General features: G+C 38.1%; 1 protein-coding gene across 1 annotated transcript in view; it reads left to right on the forward strand.

The window, feature by feature from the left end:
* Window positions 1-20,069, forward strand: part of LOC104079687 (epithelial splicing regulatory protein 2-like) — a 44,547-nt gene that overhangs the window by 18,385 nt on the left and 6,093 nt on the right. Inside the window, 12 exon segments of the mRNA XM_009581847.1 lie at window positions 1,555-1,668; window positions 3,609-3,723; window positions 4,447-4,545; window positions 4,668-4,722; window positions 5,564-5,674; window positions 6,447-6,579; window positions 6,787-6,829; window positions 7,360-7,661; window positions 9,772-9,993; window positions 11,310-11,496; window positions 12,741-12,933; window positions 13,963-14,140. Of these exon segments, the coding sequence (XP_009580142.1) occupies window positions 1,555-1,668; window positions 3,609-3,723; window positions 4,447-4,545; window positions 4,668-4,722; window positions 5,564-5,674; window positions 6,447-6,579; window positions 6,787-6,829; window positions 7,360-7,661; window positions 9,772-9,993; window positions 11,310-11,496; window positions 12,741-12,933; window positions 13,963-14,140 (1,752 nt within the window).

Consider the following 20,069-nt stretch of genomic DNA (forward strand, 5'->3'; position numbering starts at 1 on the left):
AATAACTTCATTTTATAGATATATTTATATCTATATCTGTATATATATCTTCAAATTAAGCAACTTACACAAGATGCTGATGCAAGTGCCTCTCTTTACCCAGCTCTGCCCCTCAGTTCTCTGTCTTGATATGTAGTAGCCACTACTACAGCATTTCTGAACTCAAAATGGTAGTGGAACACCAGTTAGCTGTCCAAGCCTAGAAAAGGGCCTGAATTGGATTTGAGCAGCTACTTTGAAATAAAACCTGGGTAATCATGTCTCTGCTCCTACTAAATCACGTTCAATACATGATTTCTCCCTTGAGGAGCCTTACCTTTGGGACACAGATGCTGCAACGTTTGTTCACACAGTGAATACTGTGTAGCTGTGGATCAGATCTTTAGGACATCATCTTTCCTGAGCAGAGACTGTAACTATGTAAAGCGTCATATGTGTCGATGATAAAACAAACCAACCCTCTTTGCCCCCCATACACAGGTTAAAAGACAGTGTAAAGATATTGTCTGAGTTTCAAGTCAACTTATAATTTGCTTTTGGGGGTGGTTGTTTTGGAGTTGCAAGCTATTGCTGAGAGCAGTGGGTGGCTACTGCATCATGATGTTAATTATTGCTTTGTTTGTGATGTGATGCTTTCCTGGGAGGGAGTAGCATCAAGAGGGAAGCTTAGAATAATTATAGTTGTCCCCTTGAAAGTTAGCTAACAAGCTACTATTTACTGATTTGATACGTGTGGGTACTATAATGCATTAGTTGACTATTACGAGCAAGGAATTTAACACTGGTATGGAGTAATAAAAGGCTAGAAATTGTTGTATAAGGATGGAAAATAACATTGAACAATACACAGATGGAGCCCTTTCCTCCTGAGAATTAGTATATTGGGGGTTATCCATTCTACAGGTAGGGAATAATTTTGTTTTATCTAGTGCTTGTAACACTGTACCTCTACTAAGACCTTTCATTGGCTTGGATCCAACTTGATTGTAATTTCCCTTTTGAAGGTATTAGACCACAATTTGTTGGCTTTTCTTGGCATATAACTTTTGAAACATTAGTAAATCCTGATGGGTAGCTTTTCTCTTTTTGAAGTTCAAATTAAAAAAAAAAAAAAAAATTAAGGACATAACTGAAGTCAAAGGTGCCATAGCTGAAGAAAGGCTATTGCAAAATCAGTATTGTGATTGATCTTGAAAGGTTTTTTTTCTTTCAAATATTTCACAGCTTTTATTACAATTAGTTCAGATTTTGAACATTACCATTATAATACCATGACGTTTCATATGAACTCATAATTCTGCCATATTGTCCTAATTGTTCTTTTTACCATACTGCTGGTGGTGTTATTTTCTATTCCGCAAATGCATATAGTTTCTTTGCCTACCTTTATCAGGAGCCCACATCTGTTCTTCATCATGTTTTTTCAAAAGCTATTACAAAGTGCTGAATTATTTAATCTTCTTTTAAAAAAAAAGTTTTAATAATGGTAACTGCTTGTTTTATGGAATTATCTGTATCAGTCAGTACAATGAAATTTATCACTTTATTTTTCAGTTTAGTCAGCTGGTATCCAGTGATTTGAAAGTCCTTGGAAGGAGCTCTTACACACTCTGCAGTGATGGCCAGTTACTCATTCGACAAGTCCTCCACCCAGAAACATCTAAGAAGGTATGAGATCAGAACTGATGCAGGAGAGCAGTACTGTGTTTTAAGGACATCAAAGAAAATAGCTTACGTGAGTTGGGAGATAAAGCAACACAATTCAACCTTGGGAACTATAGTGTTCCAAGAATATTTAAGATGATCCCCTCCCTGTCTCAACCCTGTGTGGCAGAGAAGTAGTTCTTGGCACTTGCTCTTGGAAGTCAGCTACAGTACTTAAGGACACCCAGATGAGCGTAATGAAGAGGAAAATTAGGAAAGACAGAATAGAGACAGGAACAATACAAGTACTTTGAATTCTGTGTCTTAAGAAATGGAAGCAAAGGTACAGGTCTAACCTCAGCAGAGGTGATGGAGAACTATTGCTTTGTTTAGGCTTGAGTTAAACCACAGGTTCTATGCGGAGCCATGGGTTTCTACCAAGATCTGAAATTGGTAGGAGCCATGTGTCGATGTCCTGTAGAGACTAAACACACAGGCAGTGACTTGCCCTGGAGAATGGCAGTGGTTCCCCATCTGCATTTATTCAGTGGGAAGTAGTGCTACAGCTTATTTGCTGCTTCCACACGAAGCAGCAGTTTCTACTCCAAGTTCCTGCAAGGGCTTAGAGCAGGCTGTCTTGCACAGGGAGAAGAATCTTGCCTTTGTGCAGGGTGGTGGCTCTTGAGTTAGCCTGCTTGGCAGGGTCTGCAGGAACCCCACAGGAATGGGAGCTGCTGACATGGAAGAAGTTGACTGATCAGTTGTATTTTTTTTTCTCTATATAAGGGTATTGGCTCATGTTGAGTTTCTACAAATATTCGTTTGGCATTTGTGTTATATTAAAACATAACACTGTGAGTTTTTATGAAAAGCGCATGTTTATGTAGGGATGAAGCAAGTAAGGGAAAAGGAATGATGTTTAACATTCAAATATAATAGTACTATTTTTTTTTTTTTTAAACTTAATGCCATCCTGCAATATGGATTAAGGGTAATTCTTTGTACTTCCCTCTTGAAACAAATGGACTAAAACACAACAAACACTGTAATGTTTTGAAAGACATAATTGTCCATACCTGATCAAGGAATGGATCTAATCAAGTATTGAGTCTCTTAATACTGCATTTCTTTCTCTTTTTTCTTTTTTTCTCTTTCAATACTTTCTCGTTTGTGAAAGTTCATTTTTCCCTGCACCTTAAATGTGAGTAAGCCTCAGACCTTAGCTCTTACTATTCCTACCATACTAAGAAGCATTACCTTGTGACTTTTCTTAATTCTTTATTTACAAAGGTGGGTGCTCTTTGGTTAGACCAAAGTCAAACTTTTATATAGTAAAACAGTCGGAGAGTGTGAGAGAGAAAATAGTGAATTAGACCAGAATTACTGGTTTTATTCCTTGAAAAAATAAGCTAATGTCTGAGTGAAGCGCTGCTTAAAAGTTTGTTTAGTACTGTTATATAATTGAAATTCTTCTCCAATACACAACAGTAATGAATAAATGTCTTTAAGTTGCTGGAAGATATTTTGTACACTGTAACAATATTTATTTAAATTTTGTTATCATGTTTTGGTACATGAATATTGCTTTTCAGTGTAGCTGCAAAAGAGAAAATACAGTATCCTAAATGGGAGTACTTATAAAACAGCAAAAGCTAGATTTTTTGTTTGTTTGTTTTTTGTTTGGTTGTGTTTTTTTTTTTCCCCTTTCCTTCCCCAGCTGTCTTCTCTAGCTGTTTTGCACAGGTCTGCTTCTCGGAAGCTATTTGGGTTTGCTCATCTAGAGATCTAATTCTGTAAGACTACGGAATTTGAACTGTGTTACAAAGGAACTAAACTGGTCTATCATAGACAAGCTGATGACATACAACTATGTGATTTTTGAGACCACCTCATTCAGTCCAAAAATATTAAGCAGAATTTAAAGGAATGGTGTGTACAAAACAAACTTTTTGCCTTCCTTGTAGAACTTCCTGCTGTCAGACTGCTTCTATTCCTTTTATGATCTGCGCAAAGAATTTCATACTTGCTACCCTAGTTCAGCCGCCGTGAAAGATCAGACTATCAAGACCATGGCAGAATGTATCCTTTTGCTGCAGCTTTTACACCAGAATCAATTATGCTTCTTTAGGTTTTATCTCTGTGATCGTTACAGGTTTTATTCTTCTAAACTAAGACGTGGGTTTTAAAAACTTGCAGGTAAAATGGAAGGAATGTTTGCTTAAGTGTGTGTTGTGGGGGTGGCTCCGCTTGTAAATATTTTTTTTTTCCAGTTTGAGTCTAACAATGAGTTCTAAACCATATTTAGTAAATGCACTAAAGAAAAACATCACTTGCATTGGTACTTGATCTTAAAGGAAAGGCTTAGCTATCAGTAGGCCTTTTCAGCACCAGTTGGCCTGCAAGCTTCTACTGTTTCTACTGAGTGAACTGAGTTTAAAACTAAATAAAAAAACAAAAACCAGACAAAAACCAACACCCTACATCTACATTTTAGGAGGATTTTTGTGGCCCAGCTGAATGTGGTTAAAGTTCAGTTATGTTTGAAGTGATAGGAACTTATTCTGCTTTTTTTTTAAAATTGTTAACACTGAAATGATGTAAGCTATCAATAGTTTTCAGACTGTTGACCGTTAAAGTGAATATTAACCAATTTATGAGCAGAGCAACAAATGTCTAATGGTCATGTGTCACCGCTAAGACCACTAAATTTGACTACCAGTTCTGTGTTAGTATCAGGAAAGCCTTATGACTTGTTTACAAATGATTGTGCAAGTCTGTTATTTTCTGTAATCACCTGTTTAGATCTAGGCTTAGGGACAGATGAAACAGAGGAGGACTTTGGCGTGTGGCAAGTGAAAACCATGGTGGCTGTCATTTTCAGCATGCTCTCTGAGAGTTGTAGTAAGTGACCTCTTTATACAGAATACTGAAATCTTTCCTTTTCTGTAAGAATTGGCAGTGGTACTGTCATTCTTAAGTAATCTCTGACTCCGGTTATATTTAAACTTCCTGTTTTGTTGCAGATCACATATTTACTGAGCCTGAAACTGTGAAATACAAGTATGAAACAGGTCCTTGGTAAGTGCCCTTGTCATGGTTGTTTACAACCAAAGATGAGTCTTTTCTACAGCAAGGAAGGTTTGTGAATATTTCCCCACGGTCACTGTGAAAGTAGGTTGGTTCCTGAGAACAGTAACAATGTATTCAGTAGTCTAGTGTAGACAGACTATAGCTGGTATGTTGAATGCTGTACTTTAGTCCGTCTCTTTAAAGTCACTGCAAGTTAAACGCTCTTTGTTCTCTAGCTTCTGTTTTGCATGGCAGTGAGGCTGACTTATCTTACCCAGTGGTGAAGAAATATTTGTGAACTTTCCCTAAGTCAACAGGGGTAATGGCTAGTGCACCCTATATGCAGCTGAACTACACAGTTCTTCTGAAGAGTGGTCTAATATGCTGTATTGCATATTGGGTTTAGGGAGAGAAGAAACAGAATGGTTCTTTATTTCCAAATACATTGCAGTAACTGGAGAATGAAACTTCTTAAGCATAAGTAATATGTATTCATATTTAGGACTGCTTTGTAACCGTCTGCGTTGGATTGTTAGATCTTTCGAATAAAATTAATCCAGTTCCTTATTACTTGACTTTGAGACGGTCTTCCTATTTTTTTTGAAGGAACTGCAATGTGGTGACAACATAGTGCATCTTAGGTATTGAATACATAAGAGGATTATCCCAGTTATCTTTCCTTTCTTTATTGAAATGAGTAATGGAATTAGAAGACTCTCAACAGCAAATATACTCCTGATTTACAAGTTAAATTAGTTGCAAAATGAAATTTGGTAATATAAAGAAAAACCTAGATGAAAGCTTACTTTGGCTTCTTTTTTTTTTTTTTTTTTTTCTTCTTTCTGTGCAGTAGTAAATCTGAAACAGTGGACAGTGAGACAGTAATACGTGCCAGAGGTTTGCCATGGCAGTCTTCAGACCAAGATATTGCTCGATTTTTCAAAGGACTCAACATTGCCAAGTAAGATAATAAGAATTTGTCTTGCTTTATCACTTTGTCTTTAATAACAAGTTCTTTTAATATTTGTGTAACACACATGTCCCACACCTCCCACTAGAGTCCTCGCTTCTACCGTCTTTCCCCACCCAGGCCCCTTCCCACCCCATGGTCATGAAAACTGAACAGGTTTACCAGCCCTAGGCGTGCAAGAAAGAGTTTTGAAGTGTGTGAAGAAGAAAAGAGACTTGCCAATTGAAAACCAATATACGTTCATTTATTGCTAGTTCCTAAAGGGAGAAATTCCTACTGCATTAATCAAGGCAGAGTCCAAGATATAATAGAAGCTTTAATTTTGTGCCAACTCTTCAGTATTTTGCTGTACCTCCTAAACAGGCCACAGTCAGAAACCTCCAGGTGCTGTTTGGAAGAAATTTTTATGACTGATGTGTGTACACCTCTTATAAAGAGAGTGAGTTTAATTTAGCGTACCTGTCACTTAATATATGTTCCAGATTCTCAACGCTGAGAAAATATATAATTTTTTTTTTTTATTTAGAGGTATGAGGAAACTCAAATCTGCATTTCTGAGGTGATAGGAAGGGCTTGCAAATTTACATCTGCATGGAAGTTGAGAAAGTGGTGAACAGCGTGAGATCCAAGATGTTGCTGAAGCAGATTCTGCAGTATAATTGTGTTACATTAAAAACGAAATTAAATTGTGGATAACAGCAATTGTTTATTATATGTATTAAAGATTCAAACTAAGTTTATTTTTGTTGGTCCTACCTTCCAGAGGTGGTGTGGCTCTTTGTCTGAATGCTCAAGGAAGAAGAAATGGGGAGGCATTAGTTCGGTTTGTCAATTCTGAACAGAGAGATCTTGCACTGGAAAGACATAAGCATCACATGGGTAGCAGATACATTGAGGTAAAAAGTAGTGACTTGAAGTAAATCTTTGGAGAGCAACCTGAATATTTTAGACTACTGTTTTAAAAGAGAACAGGCTGCAGTTCTGTTTTGCTCTAAGTGCCAAAATACCATTCTCTCACATATGGAAGAGCATGTGGAAGAGCATTTAGAGTTGAATATTGTAATTTTCATGTGTGACTTTTTTTTTTCTTTTTCTCTTTTAAGGTTTACAAAGCAACTGGGGAAGAATTCTTAAAAATTGCAGGAGGTAAGTAATGCTGGAGCTCACTGTAATTACTGAAGTTCATAGGAGTGTTGTTCTAGTTTTGATTCCGCCCCCCAAAACCCTTTTTTTTTTTTGCTGAGGACACAAGTGGATAATGAAGTAGCTTTTCCTGTTTTGCCTTCCAAGAATACTTGACCCTGTCAAGTTCTGGTTTCATGTGGTTGACTTTGAGCTGTAAGCATTTGGGCTGTGATGTTCACAGACAGGTCTTGCTGTTTGGGAGGAAGATGAGCCTTTGCAGTGGAAATGTCTGTGTACCTTGTAGAAGTTCACATTAATCTCATCTTTGTTCCAATTTCATTAAAATACAAAACACTTTCAGCATGAGGGTGTTTCACTTAAAAATAGACTACTGAGAGTTAGTAGTGTCTCAGGTCTTCTGTGGGTTTTTTGCTAGCTACTTACCTCCTATATTGCTCCTTAATGCTTTGGAACTCCTGCGTCCTATGGAATTGACTGACCAGCATGACCATATGTTGTTGGCTGACCGTATGTTGTTATCTTTCCACCAGGCACCTCCAACGAAGTGGCCCAGTTCTTATCTAAGGAGAATCAAGTTATCATCCGGATGAGAGGCCTTCCGTTCACTGCTACTCAGGAGGATGTCTTGGGGTTCCTGGGGCCAGAGTGCCCAGGCACAGGAGGGAAATAGGGACTTCTTTTTGTCAAGTACCCAGATGGCAGGCCCACAGGAGATGCATTTGTGTTATTTTCCTGTGAAGAATATGCACAGAATGCACTTAAAAAGCACAAAGAAATACTTGGAAAACGTTACATTGAACTCTTCAGGAGCACAGCAGCGGAAGTCCAACAGGTTGTAACTATTGGCAGTGGGACTCGAAACTTAACAGTTAAAACATTTCTTCTAACACTTACACGCAAATACATTGTAGACAAGCATGAAAGTCTATTATATTAAAGATATCAAGTTCTAGAATGGGCAATATGTGCTTCCTGATTGGCATGGAAAATTGCGCAGCATTGTGTTTTGTTTTTTATTGCCACTGTGGTTTTTTTGTTGTTTTTTTTTTTTTAACATCCCTCAGATTGTGAAGTAAAAGTCATTCTATAATTTTCTTCTACTTAAAGATTGACTGAAATCACAAAAATAATTTTAAAATATACTAGGTTGATAGTATTGTAGTAATGCTTCTTGAAAATCTGCAGTATTGTCTTTAAATTCTGGACTCCAGGTACAGAATTTCTACATTATATCCAAATCTGGATGCATTAAAACAGCTTTTCATATAACTGCTTTGTTGGAAACTAAGAATTCCCAGGATGTATTTGATTTTTGGTGAAATGAAGTGAAATATTTGTTTTCCTAGGATAATATATTTCACTTTTTTCCCTATTCTTCACCAGTTCCTATTATCACCTTCTTAAACTGGTAAAACCATTTTATTTTGGCACCAGCACTTCCAGCCTCTGAAAAACTTCACATATTGCATTTTTCTGCCTGACACAAAATATTTCTAGACTGATAATGCCATAGGGAACCATTGTAAGATTTGATCTGGTCTTTGCATAACCACTGGCTATAAAAACTTAATACAGTTACTATTTCAACCTATGTAACGTGAGAAGTCTTTGCCATAGAAGTGATGGAGCAAGGGAAAGAATATCCACACTTGTAGACCTGCCATTTACCCATAGTACTGTGATATGGAGGTTAGAACAGCCAAGAATCTCGTATGTGTGTTGTGAAGACTAATTGAAATGGCATGGTGAGATTTTTTTTTTTTTTCTCCCTTCCTCCTCAGTTCTTCTCCTTAGAGAGAATGAAGCTAAGTCCTCTAAGGAACAAAACCATTCTGTCACAGTGACCAAGTCCTTGCTCGCATTTTTGTTAGGGAGACCTACATAAAACTTGTGTAACTTATATTCTATCAATATGTCATTACTTCTTCCTCTACGACAGCTGTCTAGGGTGACATCCTAATTTTCTAGCTGCTTGAGCAAGAGATGATTTTTTTTTTTTTTTTTGTTGGGGGGGGGGGGGGGGGGAATGACAGGGTTTTTGAGTAATTGCAAGAGGTAAAGCCAGCTGTCATCTACTTAGTGTTAAGACAAAGTAATTGCAATATTCTGTACACAACTGAGGGAAAAGATTTCTGACCTGAAAGGTGCTACAAGTAGATTCTTGGAAAAAGGCAAACTTTCTTGAGACAAACGCCCTAGGCTGAATCATTATTGACAAAACTAAAGCTTTGTAACCTCTTTTTTGGTACTTCTTTTAGTGGAATGTGTTTCTTTATTTCTGATAGTCATTGCTAAATATGTGTTCCAGCAAGTTATGTTCCCTTCGTCATTTGAGAGTGAGTCAAGAGAAAATAAAATGTTGAGATCAAGGTCTCCTCTAGTTCTTATCCTTTTTTTTTTTTTTTTTTTTTTAAAACTTCCTTCCAGAAACCCTGTACTTGGAGATGAGCACTCAGGTTAAAAAACAAACACCCTCATTTAACCGATCAGGTTTTATGAAGGAATTAGCGCTAGTGTTTTTACTTATTAGTTATTTCAGGTCTCGGTTCTTTTAAAATGACTGTCTTTAATTTACCCTAATTTAAGTAAGAACTGTATGTGACAATACCGGTTTACTAGCACAAATGTGGTTTTCAAATGTTCCTTTTTGGGATATTCTAAAGTGAACTGTAATCCGCTTTTAACTTTTTTATAATGAGATTAGAAAGGTCTGTTATTAGGGTCTAGCAAATTAAATTTGTAAGACTTCCTCTCTCCTCTTCCGAGTTTATAACTTTCAAATGCCCAACAGGAAACTATCTGCAATAATTTGGTTTAAGGTTTTTTTCCCTCTGATGTTGGAAGTGGATTTTTTTAAATGTGTGACATAGTATTGTGAGAATTGATTTGTGCTCAACCAGATGATGTGTAAATCTCTATCAATGTGCTTCTTTTGCCAACAGGTACTTAATCGATATATGTCAACACCTCTTATTCCCACTCTCCCAACTCCCATCATTCCTGTCATACCCCCACCATACACCATTGCCACGGGTAGCATACGTGACTGTGTCCGGCTCAGAGGCCTTCCTTACACTGCTGGCATTGATGACATCCTGGAATTTATGGGAGATGCCACGGCTGATATCAAGCCCCATGGAGTTCACATGGTCCTTAATCAACAGGTAACAGCATTTTGCATGGGAGGGTTAACTTTCCAGTTATTGAACAGGGTTAGAAGTCAGGATAGCTTACCTGTTCTTGGCTGTGCTTTAGGTCTTCTATAACCTTGAGAAAATACTATGTTCTGTTTGCCTTTCTTTTTGTTCCTTCTTTCTCCTCGTTTCTCCTCCCCTTTTACGAACATACTTGCTTTTCTTTCTATATATGTATGCATAAGACTGGGGAGGATTGAATCTTGTTCTTTTAATGATAGCTTTATCCTGGAGGCTGTCTTAAATAGTCCCTTGTGTTTCAGTCAAGTGCTGGAAATACACAAGACGGAATGTCTCATGCTAGGTGGCATAGCTGCTCTGTCAGCTTCAGGGTTTCTGCTCACTGGTGGCTGTGTTGTTTGAGTGGTATTTGTGGAAGAATTAAGTTTTCCTAACTTCTAACTTGATTAGAGACTTCTCGGGCTTTAAAGGAAGTTGATAATTAAAAATCGTGGTTTGGATATATTTTAATGACATAATCGTAGGGATATTTTTTCCTTGTTGTCTTGTGTTAAAAATAAACTCTATTAGCCACAGAAATATTGAGGTATTAAAGAAAACAGATGAGAGAGATCTACTATATTTGTTCTGCTTTTTTGTTAAGAAAGTTTTACTATTTTATACATACAGCAATGTCTGTCAGATTGTAGAAAATCAGACCTGGAAATCATTTTGTAATGTAGCTATGGACTTTACTAAAGCATGTCTGGAGCTTTATACTGTTGTACTATTACCTAAAAAGTAGTTACAGAGAAGGCAAAGCCAGACTCTTTCTAGAGCTTCCCAGCAAAAGCATAAGAAACCATGTTAATAAACTGCATCAAGGAAAATTCTAACTGGGTGAAAAGGAGAGGGGAAAAAAAAAAAAAAATCACAATGAGAAATTAGTTAAGCACGCAAAGAGGTTCCCAGAGATGCTGTGGAATCTCCACCCCTGGAGATGCTTGGAATTCAAGTGGAGAAGGCCATGAATGGCCTGATGTAACCTGAAAGTTAGCCCTGCTTTGAACAGAATTTGGATTAGAGGTCTCTAAACTTTGTTTCCATGCTAAATTATTCTCTATTTCTTTCTGCAGAAGACAGAAGTAGTGTTAACTGGGTGCTGGTTACATGAGTCTTACCTTTCTGCTCCTAAAAATAATTGTTGAGTTATTAGTCTTTGGTGCCAGAGGAGGAAGAACAATACAGACTTTGAGTAGACATTTGATCTTAGTGCTTTCTGCACTTCTTGTGCTCTGGGTGTTTTAATAACAGATTGACTTATGATTGTTTCCCCCCTCCCCCAGGGACGACCCTCAGGTGATGCTTTTATCCAAATGAAATCTGCTGACAAAGCCTTTATGGTGGCTCAAAAATGTCACAAAAAAATGATGAAGGACCGTTATGTGGAAGTATTCCAGTGTTCAGGAGAGGAGATGAACTTTGTTTTAATGGGTGGCACTTTAAATCGTAGTGGCTTATCCCCACCGCCATGTAAGTTACCATGTAAGTCTGCAATTCTTCTGCTCTCTGCTGCTAAAGGCTGATATATGTGGTAGGTGCTGAAGCTTTGTGGCCTTTCACCTTTTGACTTGGGTTTTGCCATGATTTGATAATCATCCATCTGTATACATGCCGAGATTGGAATTGTTCCCTTTGGGCAATAATGGGACTGATCAGAGGCATTTTTATTATATTTTCGGTGGTGAGTAGAGGGCAGCAAGGCCTTGCCAGTGAAATTGTTGCACACTTTGCTTTTTATGGGTGTACTGTTCTTCTGAGCTCTGCGGTAGACTTGCCTGTAGTGAAACCTACTTGGAATTAGAGGGATTTTTAAGAGGGGAAGAAATTCTATATTCCAGCTGCCAACGAGTGCTCTTGCTATCTTGCCTTAGAGCATTGAGAAGGTACTCTTTGGGCTTATTTTTGAAGGAAAACACCCACTGGAATGATATGCCTACAGACCATAGAGTGGTGAAGTTGGATGGATTTTTATATTTTTATTTTATTTAAAATTACAGTGAACCTTATTGTGGAACTATAATGGAACTTTACTGTACCATTCTAATCAGTCTCACTACCAAATCACTAAGCAGATACCAATGTGTATCTGCAAAATAGTAAAAAGCTGCCAAATATAGTATTTAAAAACAGTTTGACTGCACACCAAGCCAAGCTTTATGTTCCTGTACAAATCAGATATTTGTTCATCAAAATGCATCAGACTAGCGATATAGTGTGGTTTTCTTTTTTCCATTTGCTATATCCTAAAAATACTTTTTGAAGTTGTAGGAGGCTTATACATGAAGACTCATGGTCAGCAGTTGTGGATGCCCATGTGTAGCTAATATTATGGTACTTTTGTCCCACAGAGTACAACTTCTGTTAGAAAGAACTGAGGGTGTGTTGGTGTGCACGCCTGCTTTCTCTATGCACATGGCTTTTATGCTTTCTTTGAATAACTGTGAAGTTCCCTATTTTGCATTTGCATATGGACAAGGCTGCTCAGCTCTAGGACTTGTGAACTCTTAGGAATTGCTCATTTCGAATGCCCCCGTTGTCATTCATGGTGAGGTAGCAGGGGTCTCCACAGGACAGGGTAGAGAGCAGTCTTTGCACAAGTGTTCATTAATCGTGCCCAGATGGTATTAATCACATTGGGATGAGTAATTCCTTTCCAATAGCAGAGATGTCCATTCTGATTGGTTTTTTGTTGCTGTGTCCTGGTTTGTTTTTAGGTCTTTCTCCACCAGCTTATGCTGCTTTCCAAACAGCAGCTGTGATCCCAGCAGAGGCAGCGCTTTACCAGCCTCAAGCCCTCTTGCCAACCACCAGGACTCCCCAGGCCTCCGCGGCTGCTCCTCCTACTGTTACCTACTACCCAGCTCAGGCTGCTCAGCTTTATATGAATTACACAGCTTACTATCCCAGGTAACCCCTAGACTTAGCTGCTTCTCTCGACATTTTATCTCAGTGGAGCAGGCAACTGTGTGGTCACCCGTGAACAGCTCTTAAATTTGTACTTCTGGTGTAGATAATCCTGGGAACTTGATGTTCATCAGCAGAGGCAGTAGCCATTTTAACTGATTCTCTGTGGCCTTGTAATGAAGTTCAGCTTTTCTGTAGGTTCTGTTTGAATCTCATGATAATGTTGGTCTAATATTTAACAGTGTTTTTGGCACTGGGGCAATGTCATCAAGGCGGTTCTATTTCTTGGCCAAATGAGAAGCTGTGTCAATACGTGCCTCTACCCTCATCCCTTAGTTTGTTCTTGTACTTACGATACTGTTTCTATACTGAAAGACTCATCATAGGTGTGTACTAAGTTTGATTTCTTTTATGAGTGAGATGAAAGAACACTTTACATGTGTAAGCAAGGCGGAAGATCCTCCACCTTTTCCCTTCCCACAGATGGTATCAACATGGCTTGCTGAAGTCTGGTACTTGGGTCCATGGGGAAATAGCTTCTTCATTGATAGTTCCTAGGCTTGTGACACTTACTAGCCTGAGTATCTGGTAAATTGCTAGATGGGCCCTGACGAGAGATGCTACTCTACTCACTGTTTTGTGGCTCAGAAGTACCAGATTTGGGCCCTTGCCTGTTTTTCATACTATGATTCCCCTCCAGCTTTTTTTCCTTCATGGTTTTATTAACAATCTTAGAACAAGTCATCTGCAGCTACTATTTTTCTTCTCCCTTGTGAAATAACAAGTGCCACTCTTTATGTCTTCGACTACAAATGTTAGCTATTTTCCTTTCCCTCCCTTCTCTAAAAACAAATTACTAGATGCTGAAGAGAAATGAAGAAAGTCCACAAAGCAGTCCACATCACAGCTGTTTTGGTTTTTTTTTGGGGGGCTAATTCTCAAATTTAAATTTTCAGTTTCATCTTTGCCTATTCCGAGTACTAAAACCAGTTATTAGTTTTCATAACAACTTTGCCCGTCTTTCTCTTTCAGTCCTCCAGTATCCCCTACCACGGTGGGGTATATTGCAGCTCCTCCAGGAGCTGTAGCTGCTGCTGCCACTGCCACCCACACTCCGATTCTACCACAGCCTGGAGCATTAGTCCGTATGCAGGGCTTGCCATATAACACAGGAATGAAGGAGATACTCAGTTTCTTCCAGGGGTACCAGGTTAGTATGCAGTCCCTCTCCGTGATACTGTATTTGGACCTCCGAGTAATGATCAGTGGGGATCAAACTGAGCAAGTGAGTGCTTTTGGAAATTGCTGAACAAGTGTGCAAGCTCAATGTTGTATATTTAACTGGCAGACCGAAGAGTAATATATAATTTGCCTTATTTCTTATATGATAAACATAACCTAATTTGAAAGCAGTGATTTGGTGTCTAGGGTTAGGGTTTGAGTTAGGAGAGGGAGAAAGCGCAGAGCCCCAGTGTGAGTGGGGCTGCGAAGGGGCTGCCAGAGGAAGGTGAGGGCTGCCAAAAGCTTTCAGTCCTGGCCACTTTTTGGTGGGAGCCCTAGATAGGGTCAGTGTTTGACCTTCAAGACTTAAGTCTTTAAGTCTGCCGAGAGCAAATTTCTAGTACAAAAGGCTGTGACCTAGGTGTGGTGACCTGCTTGCAAAAGGGGAGAGACAGATGCCTCTGTCAGACACTAAAAACAGACTCTCTTTCAAGGACTAATTATTTTGTTACAGGCAGGAACATTTTCCATTAAAACTGCATTACATTGCAACCTAAAGGAAAACTGTATTATCCAAACCATTTTGTACTGATAGCAAATATTCTACATGCTATAGGTAACTTCAGTCAATATGTACTTATTCAATGCTCTATCAGTGAGCAAACACATAGAAACTTACCTTCTTGAGGAACCTTAAAAAAAAAAAAAGCACCATGTACAAATGTGTTTTTCCAGCAGCCCTTATTTGAATTCATGGAATGGGTCTTTCCATGTCTTCTGGCTTTCATCTCAGAGGATATTGTATCTATATCCATATTTTGTCATCACATGTTTGCTAAAAGGAAGGATAATTGAATATGGTATATTCTGGTGAGTATTTAACTTCTGTGGATAACAACACTTACACAAATACCAAATCCGCCCTTTTGGTACTACTCGGAAGCCCTGGCTTAAATCTTCTTGGTGGGTCTCAAATCACTGTTAAAGTGATATGTGTGGAAAGAAGACAATTTTTGCATGTTTGTCCTTCAAAATTCTCTAAGTTGGATAACAGTGATATTGCTAAAGGGTAAGATGCAGATGGATTCTTTTTAATGCATAGCAGCAGTTAATAGGAAACATTCAGGCATGGTATGTTTTCTTTTTTGTTTTCTTTTTTTTTTCTTTCTTTAAGATTCTTAAAGGACAATGGGCTTTAATTTGTAGAGCCAGATGTCTGCTATGTAAATGAATGTAGACTGAGAACAGATGCTTAAATGTATATGTAGCAAGTTTTGAGTATTTGGAAGATACAGTGCTCTACCTGTTGTGACTTCTTTTTAGATGTTACATTTATGTTTGAAAGTAGTTTCGCATACTTGGTTTTAAGTGGAAAAATTTGAAGGTTAGCTTGTAAAAAGTGTGATGAATTTTGACAAACTAAATGTCGTTGTATTTTGGGGCTTTTTCTTCAACAAATATTTCCAGAGTTCAAACCAAATTCTATTACTTGTGGCTTTCGTGATTTCCAGACAAACAGTAGTAATCATTCATCTGTTGCTTAGCCATTGATATTTTACCTTTTGTTTTTTTCAACTGACTGGGGTTTTTGGTGGATGGATGGTGGGTGTATTAAAACCTTAAGTGGGGAAGCCTATTTTCTGAATTGAAATTCAGCTAGAGTGCACCATTGAAAAATCTGACCTGAACCTGTCTGTGCATGGAACAGGTCAGTGACAATGTCTAGTAAGTCTGTCTTCCACTAAATCTTCAATTTAGTGAATCTGGACTTCAGGTCTGGTGCTGAATTTGCCCTTTTCCATGTTTCTGCATTTGGAGAGCAGTCATAGTGTTTGTATTGCACAATTAAATGTTTCAAATGAATAGAAATTTTGCCACAAGGTGAAAACTATATTATTCTGCTGCAACCTCCTGTCATCATCAATTATTGTTATTAAATTGGTCACCTCTTTGATTTCTTTAGAAGAAGTTGTCCAAATGAGATCGGGTTCAATATCTTATAAAGGAGCCAAGGAATTATTTTGAATTGTTCTTGGAATCCCGCATGTGGTAATGCTAGTTTTATACTCGCTCATTCCTTTAGGGGAAAAAAGAGGTGGTGACTTTCTGTATTGGAACAATATTATGTCTCTGGAGCAATAACTAATCTTTTTTTCTTTTTTCCTCCCCTTTCCTCTCTCCTCACATTATTTTTTCATTTTCTGCTGCTGCCCAAGGATTTATTGCACGATGCTTCTGCTCGTTTATAAAGTGAGCCCCTAATAATTGTCAGTGGTTTGGGCATGGTTTTAATCTCTGTATAACTAATTGATGTTGGTATTCAATGGGCTTCAATGTTGGTATTCTGGGAACCAGATCGGAGATGCTGAGATTGAAGGGTGATTTTTGCCTCTGTATGTCCTTGTCTGAAAGGAACAGGTTTTATGTTTTAGTTCGTGCTTTATTCTCTTCCGTTTTCTTCCTTCAGTCTTCATGGGCTCTGTATATTGCATGAATGCACATGTTGCTACTTCAGGGAAAGCACCTTTCATACCAGACCTGCCTCTTAAGAGATAGACTTTGCTTATCATGGGCTTTAACAAGCTGGTCTCAACATCAGTACATGCTTCTAATAACAAATAATGTAAGAATCTGCAGATCAGCATTTTAGTTTTCAATTAATTTCATCAGCGCTAGCCTCTTGTTTAGTGGAATGATTTCTTGTAGTTCTGCTTTCTTGGTTTTGTTGTTGAAAATTCCTTCCAGCTTGCATGTGTTTAATGTAGCTTGCATTAAACAATCTTGAAAAACCTGTGAAGAATTTTAATAGTAAATCTTGGAGATGGTAATTTTCCCCATCACTTTTCTGTATAATACTGTAGTGTACTGTAGTCTTCAAAAGAGCTAATATTAGTACTCTCTGATTCAGTAAGTAATTCATGTTAAACTGCTTTTCAGTTGTAATGCAACAGGGCTATTGATTTGACTCCAATCATGTACTGGATACATAGTTAAAGGATACTTAAAAAAACCAACAACAACAACATCAATGACAAAAACCAAAACAACCAAAACCACAACAAAAAAAAAAAACCCCACCATACAATTCAGATAGGACAATGGGATGACAGTAGTTGCTCTGACAGGTGCTAAAACACCAGCTGCTCAGCAGATGCTGGTCTTTGGGCATTATGTTGAAGTAAGGGATCTATGGGTGCTTACAGGAAACTTCCCTTATAATTTGAAAAATATGTGACTGTGAAGAGACCCTTCTAGAATTAAGAAAAATAGTTCATATTTCAGGTCTTATGGGGAAAAATTTGAGGAAGACGTGGTGCAAAAATAGTAATTACGTGCAACAGACTTTTCAGTGTTACTTTAGGCCATCACTCTGTACAGTTGTAGTAGTAGTGAGAAAAATCAAGTAAATAAGGAAGGAACAGGTGTAGTTGGGTGATGGACTTACATGAAGTTGTTTGTGCATATCAGAACAAAATTTTTCACTAAAAAGTATTTTTCTTTATTTACTGGCTAAATCCTCTATGGATTTTACTCTTTAGCCACTAAATGAATCAGTAAGAAATATTTCTAGCCTCCAAATAATGACCTAACTTTTTTTTTTTGCTTCTTATGAGAATGCAGGTTTATTGCTAACATTGACAGAGTTGGTATTCTGACAAGAACTGTTAGGTTTATGCACAAGTAGATGCAATTTAACCGTGCCCATGGTCTTAGCTGACCAAAAGCTAGTTCACAACTGTCATCTTAGCTAGGATTCAGCATGCGTTTAGTAGCAGTTGGCCAGTTTCTTGGAGGTTGGCATGAATGTAAAGTGAACTCCTGTCTGCCTGAAAAAGACTGCGTGGATTAGTTCTTAGAAAGCAGACTTGCTATTTAGGTGTATGTTTCATTCAGGACTAGTAAAAAAAAAATAAACTAGGAGAAGACTAAGATTTAGGGGTTACGGTCACCATCTGAGCTTTATTTAAAGCCTCCCGAATTTGCTGAAAAAGGCTAGGATGGAAAAGTAGGGACTTGTTTTTATGTAGGAAAGCTTAAAATAAATACTATTCTTTAAACGTGTACTGGGCTTAGGTGCCTTTTATCAGCAGCTAAAAAGAGCTTTTGCAGTATATTAATCCTCCAAGTCTTCAGAGACCCAGAATTCAAGGCTCATTGTTGGGGGGGAGGAGGAGGGTGGCTTGTGCTTAAAACAGTAATAAGGAAGTGAAGGGAAGTGGATGGATGGCTAAATTCCAAGGGCATTAACAACATTTCTCTCTTCTATCAAGACAGCGGGCTTCATTGTTACTGACTTTTTAGGGATTAGTTTTTTTCTCTGAAATGCATGCTTGAACAAAGAAGTATTCTCTATTTCCTATGGGTTCCTTTTGAAATCTGACGCTTCGTAGTCTGAGAGGGATACCCCATCGTCTGTGTGCCTATTCTAGGCATAGCACCTTTCTGACTAGGGAAGGGAAAGAAGGAAGAATTCCCACTTACTGGTATTTGAAGTCATCTGGCAATATAGACATTATTACATGCTTACCCCCATGCACTTGGGTTGAGCTGTTTGTTTTGCTTTATTCCTAAATTTATCTTCCACCTGGAAATGTTGCCTGTGTGGAGAAAGCATCTGTGAGACTGGGTGTAGTAAATTAGTGGTTACTGTTTCTGTCTGTTGCCTCCCATGCTTGAAGCAAGAGTCTAAGTGGCACCATCTTCAAGCTGTATTTTTGGGAACAGGTATTACATATTTCACTATCTGTTCCACAAAACATTCAGGTGGTGTCTGTTCCACAGAGCATTCAGGTGGCTGACAGTGCTTGTATCGGCACTCTTAAGGTACAATTGATATACTTGAGTGGCAAAGCCAGGTTAGGATATTTCTCCTGACTCTTGTGGCAAAGGTTACAGTTACCTAGTCATTAAATCAGATTCTACGTTCCAGACTTACTATATCTAGACTTTTTTTCCGAAGTCTGAGAGATGGATTTCTTCCCTTTGGGAACTGTTCTGTGATAGAGTTTATCGGTAGTTTAGGCTAGAATTGCAGCTGCAATCCTGAAGAGGCCATTTTGCCTACGATGTTTTCCTTTCCAGGTGGGAACTATTTTTAGCTTTCATTTCCCCTTGTTTTTTTCCTAGTTGGGTCATGTCTAAATATACTTTCCAATTTTAATTTTGTTTTTAGCAATGGATTTTTTTTTTTCCTAGATTGCTTTGTATATGCTGTTTTAGACTGATCTTTGAATGTCCACTGTAGGAACTGCGAAAATGAAATGGAAATCAGTGTCTCGCTGGTTAGTGACCTGGTTAAATCTGTGCAGTCTGTGAGGGGACAAGGACAGTCCCATATTCCTCTCAACGTAGCAGGTATTCCTGAAAGAAATAAAATAGCTTGAAGAAAAAAAAACCATGTACAAGGAGAGTGTAGTATACTACCTCTTTATTAACCAGTCTGCCTCTGATTCCTAACATCTTAAAAAGACTTGCACTGCAGTAAGCATAGCAGATGGTCTGTCTGGTTGATGCTACCATACTGGAGATAATTGTTGGTCAGAAATGGTCATCTCCTTTAGGAGAGAGGAGTTAGTGTTATTTAATATACATCTGTCACTTATTTAATAACATATTACAATAGACTATATAATAATATTATAAGAAGTGTTATTTAATATACATGAGTTGAAATATCTCTGCCATTTCAAATGTTAATACCAAGAAGGGTATTTACCTTGTGCTTGTAAGGTAAACTGCTGATTCTGTAAAGAAGCAACATGTCCTTCAGGAAACGTAATTTTGCCATTATTAAGACATGTCTTAAGCTATAAAAGTCCCCACTGTCACAGGGGAGATAACAACAAGAAGAATGTAGGGAACAGGAAACACCATTCTTCACTATTCAATGGTGATCTCTGTACCAGTCAGCTGTGGTT

Source organism: Fulmarus glacialis, unplaced genomic scaffold, assembly GCF_000690835.1.
Source record: "Fulmarus glacialis isolate BGI_N327 unplaced genomic scaffold, ASM69083v1 scaffold13340, whole genome shotgun sequence".
NCBI lineage: Eukaryota > Metazoa > Chordata > Aves > Procellariiformes > Procellariidae > Fulmarus > Fulmarus glacialis.